General features: G+C 36.4%; 1 protein-coding gene across 4 annotated transcripts in view; it reads right to left on the minus strand.

Moving 5' to 3' along the window:
* LRP1 (LDL receptor protein 1) overlaps nucleotides 1-13,998 on the minus strand; it is a 1,015,507-nt gene that overhangs the window by 564,487 nt on the left and 437,022 nt on the right. For all 4 annotated transcript variants that reach the window (XM_068367027.1, XM_068367026.1, XM_068367028.1 and 1 more), the window contains 4 exons: nucleotides 13,230-13,434; nucleotides 10,298-10,487; nucleotides 7,726-7,980; nucleotides 7,326-7,553 (listed from right to left, as the gene is read on the minus strand). In XM_068367027.1, the coding sequence (XP_068223128.1) occupies nucleotides 7,326-7,553; nucleotides 7,726-7,980; nucleotides 10,298-10,487; nucleotides 13,230-13,434 (878 nt within the window). The remainder of the gene's footprint in view (nucleotides 1-7,325; nucleotides 7,554-7,725; nucleotides 7,981-10,297; nucleotides 10,488-13,229; nucleotides 13,435-13,998) is intronic.

Below are 13,998 nucleotides of genomic sequence, written 5' to 3' on the forward strand. Positions count from 1 at the left end.
TCCTGCTGAAAGTTCTGCACAAACTCAGATCCTTCAAAGCCCCAACTGGCCCAAGAGCAATTGGTTCCCCTTGTTGCTAAAACTAGGTCTCCGCCCCCGGCGGATTCCCAATCCGGTGCTAACACAGACAGTACAAACTCACAATGTGTTCGCTTCCTCAAGGATTCTGAATGTCCTAACTTTATGAAGTTCGCAGCCCAACGAGGTGCAAACATCGATCCTTTGAATACTATTTTCCTGGAATCTGACAAAAGGGAATCTACTCTCCGTCATTATGACTCAGCTGTCAAGAAATTAGCTAAATTCTTGAAAGATTCCCAAGTTGAGAAAATGACGATGAACCTAACTGTGACATTCTTCAGAACTCTCTTCGAATCAGGCCTGGCAGCCAATACAATTACTACAATCAAGTCAGCCCTGAAAAAGATCTTCCATATTGGTTTTGACATTGATTTAACGGATTCATATTTCTCATCCATTCCGAGAGCTTGTGCCAGAGTAAAACCTTCAACTCGCCCTAGCGTGGTTTCCTGGTATTTGAACGATGTTCTTAAGCTAGCCTCTGACACCCCAAATGAATCCTGTAACTATATGGCATTATTAAGAAAGTCACTTTTTCTTTTGAGCCTCGCCTCTGGCTCCAGAATCTCAGAATTGTCAGCCTTATCTAGAGACCCAGGTCATATAGAGTTTCTCTCTTCGGGTGAGGTCCTTCTCTCCCCTAACAAAGTTTTCCAGGCTAAAAATGAGAACCCCCAAAACAGGTGGTCTCCCTGGAAGATTGTTCCACTTCCTCGGGATCCATCACTGTGTCCAGTTACCACCCTGAAATCCTACTTTAGTAGAACTTCCACTACAACCACAGGGCCCTTATTTATTAGAGAACACGGAGGAACTATTACTCTTAAGGGAATCAGACAACAAATTTTTTATTTTATTAAACAAGCTAATCCTGAATCATTCCCACATGTCCATGATATTCGAGCTGTGGCTACCTCAATTAATTTTTTCCACAATATGAAATTTGATGAGCTCTCAAAATATACGGGTTGGAAGTCCCCTAAAGTTTTCAAGCGCCACTACCTAAAACCTTTAGAAGCTCTTAGATTTGCCACAGTAGCTGCAGGGAATATAGTTCCTCCTGAAGGTACTGAGTCCTAATCACCACGTCTTGCTCTATCCTCTTTCCCTCCTGCCTGGCTTACCTATTGTTCCTACCTGTTTTGTTTACCATACACCCTTATGGCGTATTATTTTATTATTCATTGATCAATTTCACGAATTGTTTTTGATTTCATTTGTTCTTAAAATCCCCGAGCTGATTTTATTTTGAAATCTTTGTTCTGGATTTACTTTTGCTTGGTTCTCTCTATCATCCCCTGATGGGATTTTGTACCATGCTCATATTCATATCTATGATTGAATTTTTACCTTTGCATTTTTGATTACCAAGCTTGATTACCACTATTCATATCTGTTGAATTTTACCTACAGGTTTCATTATTGATTGTTTACTATGTCTATTTATCACTGTCATATACATGTTGATCTATTTTTACGGGTTTCCTCATCCCTCTTTTTTGACATTAAAACTCATCAGCTATGTTATTTTTGTGTTATTCTCTCCTCAGGTAGTTAGCCATATTGGGTCCCCATTCTCTGGCACGATTTCACTGGGCGGCACGGGTCGGAGCCCAGAAAAGGGATTTTGACGTAGGAAAAATCTATTGCTGGGCGAGAGACCTGTGCCGCCTAGTGAACCCACCTGTCCCTCCCTAATTGGGCCCCAATCTGGGGTGCTATAAGGAGTGACGTCACTGGCGTGGGATCGCTAGTAGTAGTAGGATGTTGAACGGCGCCTCGCTGTTCGGGGATATTGACAGGAGATATCTAAATGGTGCGAGACCTCTGGTTGTGATTTATTCACGCCCCAGTATTATACCGACACCTTATTAAGGTGAGCGAACTGGGTTCAACCTAGCATTCCTATACAAATTTTTCTCTGGTAAATTCATAGCAGTTTTTACCTTAGAAATGATGTAAAAGGAGCATTTCACTGGGCGGCACGGGTTTCTCGCCCAGAAATAGATTTTTCCTACGTCAAAATCCCTCATATATATATATATATATATATATATATATATATATATATATATATATATATATATATATATATATATATATATACATATATATATATATATATATATATATATATATATATATATATATATATATATATATATATATATATATATATATAACGGATTTCGAGCGAAGCGAAAAAACTATTTTTGGGTGAGAAAACCTTGTCGTCCTGATGGAAGGTCCCTAATAGTAGCTTCCAAAGGGATATATGTACTACAGTGATATTCCCAGAGAATTTACCTTTAGGTCTCCAGAATTCTAACTCCTGGCGTGAATATCCTTAAAATTTCTCTCAAGGATATCGCATAATATCAGGGACGTATATCTTGATACGACACATAGCGATCTTCACCCCGAATAGCGTTTTTGCTTCGAGGAGGAGGAGTGGCAATTTTGGAAGGGGAGCCATTATCAAGGTTACCCTACTTCCCATACTACTACTGAGTATCAAGATGGCGGATATTCCTAGTAGCGTTGAGCATGGTGCTACAGATATAGTAGTTTTGTGAAGGATTCTGCGAAGACCTTTTCTATAGAAAAGGAGGGTGGGTCCATCAGGATGACATGGCTATCTCACCCAGAAATAGATTTACCCAAAAATAGATTTTTCGCATCACTCAAAATCCGTTTTTTGGGCTCAAGCCATGTCGTCCTGATGGAAGCATACCAGAGCATTACTGTATCTGTGGATTTTCATCAGTGCCTTAATCTTGGGACAATTTTTTCTATGGTCATCTGGACCATTTGAGACAAATGACGTTACCGTTATCCGTCATTATCACTAATCATAAACAATGTTAGTGCTTCCTGCCCCCTGGAGGGAAAAGTCATACTAGATGGTAGAAAAGGGGCCTCAAGGTTGGCATATATTGTATGAACAAACATGAGTATTCAATGGGTATACAAATGGTCTCACGGTTTGTATATATTGTCAGAACAATATCAGTGTCCATTATATCCATTGTTTGTAAGCATACAATGATATGCGGTTTACTTATAAGAGTAAGTCAAAGAACTCTGGCATCTTAAATATACAAATTGCCGGGCGAATTTGGACGCAATTACATTCTAATAGACATTTATTTCTAATAAATGACTAAATGAAATAACAAGTGAAACAAATGTAACATGATAAAGGAATTATACGTGCAACGTATACAGAAATTAATTTCCCCCTTTGAAAGGGAAGAAATGATGAGTGCCACTCTAAGACTGAAAAAATTTCTAATAAATTTTTCCTTTATAAATTCTGTAAATGTTGTATCCTATCAACACTGTGTACTACATACACACGGCACAAGTGTTACTTGTATAATTCCACACCTGAGATTTTAAACAGACTTAGTGTCACCATGGTAACACTCACTTAAAGGGTATCACACTAGAAGTGTTGACACCGTTTCCCTTTAATTGATAGTCCCAATCAATTAACTGTTCATCGCAGTAATTAGACGACAGGTTTTAATACACTACCTGCCGCCACCACATGATGCTTCAGTTCATGAACCTGCTTAGCGTAGTGTTTGTAGAACACTCTGGATGATTTCTATCCAGTATATGAGCGAAGACGCTCAAAGTTCATATACTGAGAAAAGTTCAGTGATGAAGCAATTTTCCTCGGATCATGACCTGCGGGTGTACTGTCAGGATCTGCTCTGCGAGTAAAGTAGGTGAGCTTCGCCCTCAGTTGTTTTAGGGATAAGTTTGATCCAGAGGTTTCTCCTTTAAAGAGCTCTCCTCCCCTGAAGTCTGAAGTTCTACGAAGATAGACCTTTAGACACTCTACAGGACATGAAGACATCTTCCTTCAGAGGGGAGATTCTCCAGGGACCCCACCTCTTAGTGGGTAGCTCGTTCTTAGTGAGAAAGGTTGGATCAGGAAAGAGATTCAGTTCTCCCACTTCTGTGAACTGAATGTGGCCCTCATTTCTAGATAGGGCCACTATTTCACTAACTCTAGCCTCTGAGGCTATAGCGAACAGAAAAATAACCTTCTGGGTTAGATCATTGAGGGAACAATCTTCATTGTTCACAGATGAGGCATAATGTAGGACCTTGTCCAAAGACCATGAGATGGCCTTTGGAGGTGCTGCAGGCCTAAGCCTTGCGCATGCCTTCGAAATCTTAATATTTCATTCGCCAGATTCACTTGAAAGGCATATAGAAGAGGTCTAGTCAAGACTGAATTGCACGTAGTTATCGTGTTGGCTGCCAGACCTTGATTATGAAGGTGAAAAAAGAAGGACAGACAGAAGTTCATTGAAATTTCTTTCGGTCCTTTCGCTTTTACAAAAGGAACCCACTTTTTCCAAGATGACTCATATTGTCTTCTAGTTGACTTAGACTTATATTCTTCTAAGAATTCTATATTGCCTTCTGAGATCCCAAATCTTTTCCTAACCGCTAGGGCAAGAAAATCATGAAATGAAGGGTTAGGGCTCTCTGTGATAAATCGAAGGCAATTAACTTCCGAACCCTCTGAGATAGTGCTGGGTTCAGTACTAGGGCCAGCCTCAGCCTCAGGTCCTTCTCTAGAGGGAACCAGTTCCTCTTGGGCTATTTGGGAGCCACCAGAGCTACCCCTCCCTGGAAGGATCTCAGCATATTGAGGACCTTCAGCAGGAGATTGGATGGGATAAACAGGAATTCCTGAGTCCATCCCTTCCATACTAGAGACATGGTGTCTGTTATCTCCTCTAGAGAATCCTCGTATGGGGCTACATATCGAGGTAGTTTCTTGATGACACTTGTCACGAAGAGGTCGATCTGCAAGTCGGGGACTTGTTCCCATCTGGGAGAGAACAGGTCTGCGTCTGTGGACCATTCTAACTCTATCGGCTTGAGCCTGAGAAGAGTATCCACTGTCACATTGCAAATAGATTGTACATGAACTGCTAATAGGTGCCATCCTTTTAGGCAAGGGATGGTTAATATCACCTAAACTATATGAGACGCTCTTAAGCCTTGTCGGTTCCGATGTCTCATTATCGCTTCGATGTCCCAGATCAGCCTGAGGAGGTCTGATCTGCGTGGAGAGAGTTTCCCCAACTACAACAGGACTACCATGGCCTTGGATAGAAATGACCAAGTCCCTTGGATTTTCCTCTGATGAGTGTGGATGATCTTCAATAGTCGAGGGAGTTGCAAGGGCATGTTCTTCAATAGGCTTTTGGCCTTTGACCATTGTTTGGGAAGCGATCAAGGAAAGACCGATATCGGTCATTTTAGATCTCTTCAAGCGTTTGATGCGTATTTTCTCCAGACTCTTAATGCATTTTTCAGCTGTGCTCTTAGCACTGGGTCTGTCACTATTGCGAACTGGAGAGAGTTCAGAACTCTTTCCTGTTAGCGTCTTGGAATCCTGACTGATTACCATAGTCTCTTGACCGACCCTGCAATCTCCTTCTACATCCCTAAGGGAAAGGAGAGCCGATGTGACCTCAGGTTTCGATGGTTTTTTAACCCTTGAAACCTTTGAGCTGGAGAGAAGAGAGATTTCTTGAAGCTGATTTTGCATCCCCGATGTTCCAGGAACCGGAACACTTCCTTGGATGCTCGTAGACCAGCCACTTCAGGTGCTGCCCGCACCAGCCTTTTGTCCAGGTACTTTGTTACCTGAACCATTTCTCGGCTTGGTTATTGCGTGACTGTGTCCGTCAATTCCGTGAAGATACTTAGGACTGTGTTTAGTTCGACAAGTATCTTTCTTAGGACATACGTTATCCTCTGTGACTTGAATCCTAGGTAGGAGGAGAAGGGGCGATTGACTGGAAGCTGCCAATAGGCATCTTTCAAGTCTAACAAGACTGTGAACACCCCTTTCGGAAATAGGGTCCCTATGTTCAGAAGGATTAACATTCTGAACTTGCTGTTTTATTTGAACTTGTTGAGTGGCAACAAGTCCAGAATGACTCTGAGTTTTCTTGAGTCCTTCTTATGAACACCAAACAGCCTTCCCTGGAATCCGATAGACTATACTTTCCTTACCACCTATAGCTCTAGAGCTCTAAGGTATACTCTTCTAGAACGGGGTTGGGGTGTAGGAAGCGTTGAGGAAATGATGGTGGAGGCATGTCTATTTTCCATCCTAGTCCCATCTTTATTAGCTGATCATAACCAAAGGTAAAAAAAATTTTCAGCACTTCTCAATTGTAAAATGCTTCCAAAATTGATAGATAGAATTAAAAAAATGCATTGATAGAGCATATGATATCCTATGAAACAAGAAAATGGAATAATGATAGACAGTAAGAAAATATTGATAAAATATGATCCAGATGATTGCCGAATCATAACGCATCATAATAAATCCACGGAAACTTCACTTTTCTAGTTCGACATATGACGAACTCAACTTACGACGCATCTCTAGGTCCCTATCTCCGTCGTAAGTCGGCGACTACCTGTATTTACAATTAATCTTATATGGTTTTCATATAGTTTGTTTAACACTATTGTTATTAGTTATCATGTGAATACATTCTCTCTCTCTCTCTCTCTCTCTCTCTCTCTCTCTCTCTCTCTCTCTCTCTCTCTCTCTCTCTCTCTCTCTCTCTCAGAGGTGCCTTACTACACATATAAAGCAGATTTAATAGAAATTTTTGTTTCTTTAGAAAGTGTCAGATAAATAGGTCACACAATATGAACTCTTACTTTGCTTAAATCTATGTTCAGTTGTAAGCAGGGATTAAGACGCCACTTGATTTCGTCAGCTGATCTGTAGCTTTACCCGACAACATAACGTATATGAATTGAAAGATGTCTAAAATAATCCTGGTTTTCGATGTTATCTGAACTTCGTTCAATCATTTTTCTACTTTTCTATTAACAATTCAAGATGTATTTTAACAATAGCAATTACATATTACTTTTATTATGGTTTTGTTGTCAGCAGTTTTCAAGGTCTGATGGTAAGATGCTTATACTCACACATAGTTAACAGAGTATAGTGGATATAATTTTGCTCTCTATCACGTAATCCTTGTAAAAAGAAGAGCACCATTCAACGAAGTCTCTCATTAAGGGAGATAAACCCAAAGAATTACAAGTTTATATCACTTAATACTCTCAGGAGCACAGATGCATGCTTAAATTGGCTATTGCGAGGTAATAGACATGTTTCTAAACAAATAGAATACTGAATTGAGTGTACTAGAAAAAATGATGGATAAACTTACCACAATTCATTTCATCACTAGCATCAGGACAGTCTTGCTTAAAATCACACTTGCTGTCTGCTGGTATGCACAGGCCACTATTCACACATCTAAACTCGTCACTGCTGCAGTTGCAGTTTTTTTCATCATTAAGGTTTTGGCATTCAATTTTCTGGTCACAGACTTTTTCTTGAGGAACACATTGGCCATTTCCACATCCAAAGTATCCTTCTTTACATGTTCGGCTTACTTTGGAAAATATATCAACAAATTAATAGGAAACGAAGAAACATTTTTTGGTAGGATAGCAAATTAAGACTAAATTCATCATGAATGAATAATATACATCACATTGTTATTTACTAAGCAGTATTCTATCAATCAAGTATATAACATTCAAATCTACTCATCATATACCTACCACAATATGTTTCATCTTCATCAGATTCATCAGAACATTCAGGTTCTCCATCACATGAGTATATGTAGGGAATGCAAATGCCATTACTGCATTCAAATTGATCAGCTGAGCAGTTAGCAACACGTACTGCACAACGGCGGCCATCAGGCAGAATCATCCGCCCTGGAGAGCATCGACAAACTACTTGGGCACGTTCGTCCAAAGTACAGATATCTTCACAGCCTCCATTAAAAACTCTGCATGGACTAGCATCACCTGGGAAAAAACAAAATAACTTGAATCACAGAGATATAAGTAGATAATAAATAAAACAATATAAACACAAAGGTAATTCCTTTTGTTCATGTCACTACAAGGATGCCTCTATAGAGAGATATATAACACGCTGATTGCTCAGTTAAAACAGAAAATATGTTTATAAATACAGTAGTGTACAGTATGTTCCCTAGAAGGGAAGGAATTCCATTTCGAGAGTATTTTGATTTTCCATACATTTTGAAGACCAAGTGCTAAAAGTTTTTTTCCACCGCTTTCATTCAGTTAATTTCATTACAGTTTGTGAAGTTTCCATAAATTTATTAGGCTGCATCATGATTTGGTAAACATCTAAGCCCTATGTTATCAATACTCTTTTACTGTATATCATTATTTCATTTTCTTGTTTCATAGGATATCATATGCTCTATTAAAGCATTATTTTATAATAATTTTCTATTTTGGAAACATTTTAACAATCAACAATTACCAACTTTTTTTTTTACCTTTGGCTGTGATCAGCTAATCTTAAGGTCCTGCTACGTATCGAGAGAATACGCACACATGAATATCAAGGCATATTGATTATATACTTTCTTAACTTATTCAAAATATCTTGATGAATATAACAACAGCAACAATATTTTACAGGATATCATAGTTTTCCTACAGTTCGTTTACTGCCATTATTATTGGTTATCATACAAATAAGTTCTCTCTCGCTCCCTTTTTGTGTGCGTGTTCATTTTTAAAGCTTCATACAGTATCTAATCCTTTGTTTATTATTAAGCCTTCATATTTCATTACACATTACTGCTTTTAATTGTGTTTTATTAATTTTCCAATTTCAGGAGCATTTCAATAGTCAATAATTATTTTTGTTTTACTTTTGGTAGGCATCAGCTGATCTCAAGGTCATGCTACCGTATTGCGATTAAGCGCACATACAAATAACAAGGAGTATCAATCATATAATTTCCCTTTAACTTATTCAAACTATCTTCATAATGAATATTACATCGGCACCAATATGTTATAGGATATCAGTTTCCACCCACACACTTAGTTTATAGTCCTTATTATTAGTTATCACATGAATATGTTTACTGTCTCTCTCTCTACAGGATCTTTCTTTAGACATTATTAAAAATACTTGGTATTGTTACTCAGTTTCCATTATGAGAATATCAATACTAATTGATAAAGTATCGAAAGGAAATCAATCGAGTTGGCACTCGCCTTCCGCTAGAAATATGACGTTACTAGACATACAGTACTTATTTTCTTAAATTTACATTAAATAAGTACTGAAGGCTACTTAGATCAACTAATACAAATCACTGAAATACTTGGCATTGTTACACGACGTTTCTATGATGGGAATAATAACATTACTTGGTAACAAATCGATAGGAAATCACTCGATTTGCCACTTTCCTTCCTCTCAAAATATGACGTCAATAGACATGTGCGCTGTGATATGAACTCGACAAAGAATGACTTGCGATATATGTAAAACAGTTCACTGTTTTTCTTGCAAGAAAAAATACTATCTTACCCAGCAAAAGTATTTTACTTTTATAATGTAAAAAAAAAAAAAATACTTGTCATTTTAGAGTACATTCATTAAATGAATATTGATCTACTATCAGAGACGAAATAAAGAAAATGAAACTCGCGTTGTAGAGTCAAATTTATGAAATGTAGTACAGTACTCATATTAAAAGATACAGACCCATAAAAAAATTTGTATCGTTACTCGATATTTCAATTATAGAATAATAACATTAATCGATAGCCGACTGAAAGGAAATCACTCAATTTGCCCGCTCACTTTATATGGCTTCGCCAGAAATGTGACAATCAAATATTAAAACTTTTCTTGATACATTTTTTATTCAAAATGCTGTATAATATCAATAAAAGAAAATACTAATTTACTTAGATAAACTAACTCATTCGTATACGGGAAAATAGATTATTTCTAAGGAAATAATTGTCTTATCAGTGTACTATTTCCGACAGACTTGTGACGTCATCCCAGTGAAAAAGTGGTTGTAAAGTCGAACAATCGTAAGTAGCATAGGCCGTAAATCAACGACTACCTCTTGTATTGTATAAATAATCAAAATAATGAATGGTTAGTTCCAGAGTAGCATGTCCCTTGAAAAACAGACTAGATAAAAATGGTAAATAATTACCATCCCTCAATTAAAAAAAGTATTATATACTACTGTAATACCAATGTGCCACTGCCTACAATGTAAGGAAAAAGTGAATAATTACATTGCCTGTATTTATACATCATAATACTTACAATTATTTGTATCATTTGCAACTGCCACAATTCCCATGAGGCGTGTAACTCCTGTCTTGAGCTTCACCACATCATCAGCTGTATACTTATTTGCACGAACAACTGCATGTAGAACCCAATCAGTCCAAAAGAGGTAATCTCCATATATTGCAAGGTCAAATGGATGGCTCGGTACATTCTTTAGAAGCGACTGAAAAAAAAGGAAAAATTTATAAAAAAAAAAAAAAAGGAATATTCAAACAGGGATTACCATAACATATCCAAGTAGTAACAGTACTATGTAATAATAATCTATATATAATATTGGTGTTGTAAAGTAAAACAGCCTGGAACTGAATGTTGATATTCCTGTTTTTCACACATATGAAGGCCTCTTTTTCACAGGGGCCTTTGTTCATCATTAATCAACACATGAAAAGCTTGTTTTCATGTTTAAAAACCTTGGTTTGTTTCATCACACCCCTATCAACCATGTCATGGCCAAATTTCCATCAGACATGAGGTTCAGGAGTTAAGAGGCCTAGGTTATTGTGAGCATCTTAATAAATCCAGAAGAGCAATTGGAAACCGAAGGCATTGGGCAAGATCCTGGTAATTCAGTGGGTTATTTTGAACAGTAGAAAATCCATAGAGAAATAATAAAGGTTTATTGGAAAATTGTTATAAATGTAAACATTGACCATCAATTCCTTGTAACATTTTGTTTTTAATAATATGGATATTCCACTCAACTGCATCCATTACTAATGATTGTGATATTCATGTACAGTATTAGTATCTTATTATGAAATAAAAACACAGCGAGTATACTGTATGTCTTTTGTATTGTTTATGTTTGTCAGCTCTTCGAGACTACCGTCAACACTTTACAAAGCAGCTGATTACGCTATGCTACCAAATAATTTTTTTTGCTAATAGAGACAATTACTAATTGAATTATCTTCTATATTTTACCATATAAAAGTATATAGTTTTTAGTAACAAATATGTGCTCATAATATATTTACTGTTGATTTTAATGGCATATCAAAGTTTGGAGAGGTTTCATTCCTGTTTCTGAGTGATGATAATTTCATAGTCTTCTCCTTAATGATGTTTGATTACAAAGCTTAGGAAATTATTGACTTTTCTTTCAATTCCTTATGTAGATTTTGTGCATTTTGGTGTACCTTTTCATAAACCGAAAAGGTATAATGTAATAATATATCAATCATATTACAGTATACTTAAAATCATTTGTAAATACTACGGTAATTGTTTACTATTATACTAAAGTTTAAAGGCAAGCAAAACAGCTATTTCTTCTTTGGTTGTTTGTAGCTGTGTGTGTTACTAATGATACCTTTATCATTCATTCTCTTTTGTCTTTTCAAATTACTGTATTGAATTAGAAGTTGGAATAGAGGTGAAGGGAAAGGGGCTAATTTATTATAATTTGGTATCAATAAAGGAATAAACATAATACATGAGTTACATAATAAAATCCTTTTTAATGCATGAAAAGTCGGTGCTCGCAGAATATGCGACATTGCAAAGTGTTACACTAGTATATGCGGTATTACAGTACAGTAATTTACTTTATTAATTTCTAGACCCCAAAATGTATCTTTATAAAAAAAAATCAAAGCAAAAATGTAAAACTTATATCCCCTCAGAAACCTGCATTATAAAGAGGTTTCCTCAATATAGATTTCCATAAAATATATTCATAAATACACAATGTACTAAGGGAGCGATAGGTGAACCACAATAAGGCAAAGGATTACTGTAGTTTAAAAGTTTTAACTTGAAATTATGGTTAATATGTTTATCGGCTGTTTCTAGTTACCCATTAAACAAAGTAGGTTAGGTCCAGATAATCAGTTTTAGATATTTTGTATCCTTTTAAAATACAATATAAGACCACAAATCAGTGTTGAGGGGGAGACCATGACAGTATCTTCAAACATATTTCATCACAAGACCACTTCTGAAATTAAATGAGTACAAAGTCATTCTCACTATTCCGGAATATTCCGGAAAGAGGTGCTGCTCTTAGTTTGGGTAGGATGTATCTGCCTAGGTAGGTTTTGTGATAAAAGTGAGAACAGCTCGGCTATTTGACTTAATGGTGGGACAGTCTCTGAAGTGCAATTTTTCCACAGCTTTGGTCATGATTTAGATAAAGAGGTAGCCTAATTGATTAAGTAGTCACTGAGTGGGTTACCAGAACTCAAGCCAGTATGTTGTTCTGTATTTTCTTAGCAATCTTATGAGATGTGGTACATAGGAATAGTTTTTGGGAGAAATTGTTCCACATTCTCTCTGTCTGGTATGGAGGGCAAATTTTCCTTTAGTGTTTAAGTGGCAAGTTACCTCACTGGGAAGTATATTGCATGATCAAATTAAAATTATAAGAGTAAACAACAGTTCGGCTAAGCAAAAAGAATCTAGTGCTTGCAAGCAAGTGGATGTCACATTCATCAGTGTCTAAAAATTTGAAAATGGTAGGGTTACCCACAAATATTCATATTTGCCACTTACATAATTCCACTTTAAATAAAGCAAGATTAACAAAGTATAGAATCCAAGAATATAAACATATACATTACCAAATCACTTTAATTTCACAAGTCCAGAGCTTTTACATATAATTGGCAATAGAAATGTACCTATTTTCAAATACAATATAATTCTAATACTGTGCATTCCTATGAAGAAGGTAAAAATTTAAAATGAAAGAACTAAAGGATTCATAACAATCAAGACCCTACAAAATAGAATCTAACCTTTGTTCATAATATCTAAATAAAACTATTATAATTATTTACTAAACCATAGGTATATTCCAACCTCATAAGGAAATTTTACCCACTGGAGTATAATACACACATTGACTAAACACTGAATAAAAACACTTCATGAATATAAAGAAAAGAGAAGTATGGCTTACATATCTATCTGATCCATCCAAGTTGCATCTTTCAATCTTGTCCAACCTGGCATCAGCCCAATATAGCTTTTGTGCTATGTGATCAATAGCCAGGCCATTTGGCATACGAATTTGGGTGGTTATGATCGATTCAACACGCATTCCACTTACAAGAGAACGTTGGATTGATGGTGCCTCAGAGTTCCAATTAGTCCAAAAAATCAAACTGAAATGAGAAAGTTCTGAAATATCATAATATTCTCCAGCTTGAACCTAAAATTAATGGGTAGACAAATCACTTTCATGAAACCTTTTAAAATCCAACAATCTTCCCCATACAAACCCATGTACCTATAATGACCTACTTGTTTACCAGATGGAAAAAATTACCCTCATTACAAACATACCCTCTGGGGCCTCAGGATGAATTATCTAATACCTCATTCTTCATTGAAACTATGCTAAAAATGCCATTTTTTTGTAGGCCTGTATGGTCCAGAAAAATTATACAGTAATTCCTCTAATAAAGAGTAAAAACTGTGAATTATACAGAATCCTTCTGTGTATTTTTTCATTATTCTGCAATTTTTCATAATTTTTATTCATCTTTACAAATTTAAGCTTTTATAAGGACAAAATAACTATCATTAACACTAGAACGGTCACTGATGGTTAACCCCCTAGAACGACCAAGCGGTCAAAATGACCGCACATGAATTTCCATTACAGGTATGCTATTATTTTTTAATGTATAATTCCTATTTTATCTTTGGTATCTTATGATTATTCT

Source organism: Palaemon carinicauda, chromosome 44 (assembly GCF_036898095.1).
Source record: "Palaemon carinicauda isolate YSFRI2023 chromosome 44, ASM3689809v2, whole genome shotgun sequence".
Taxonomy (NCBI): domain Eukaryota; kingdom Metazoa; phylum Arthropoda; class Malacostraca; order Decapoda; family Palaemonidae; genus Palaemon; species Palaemon carinicauda.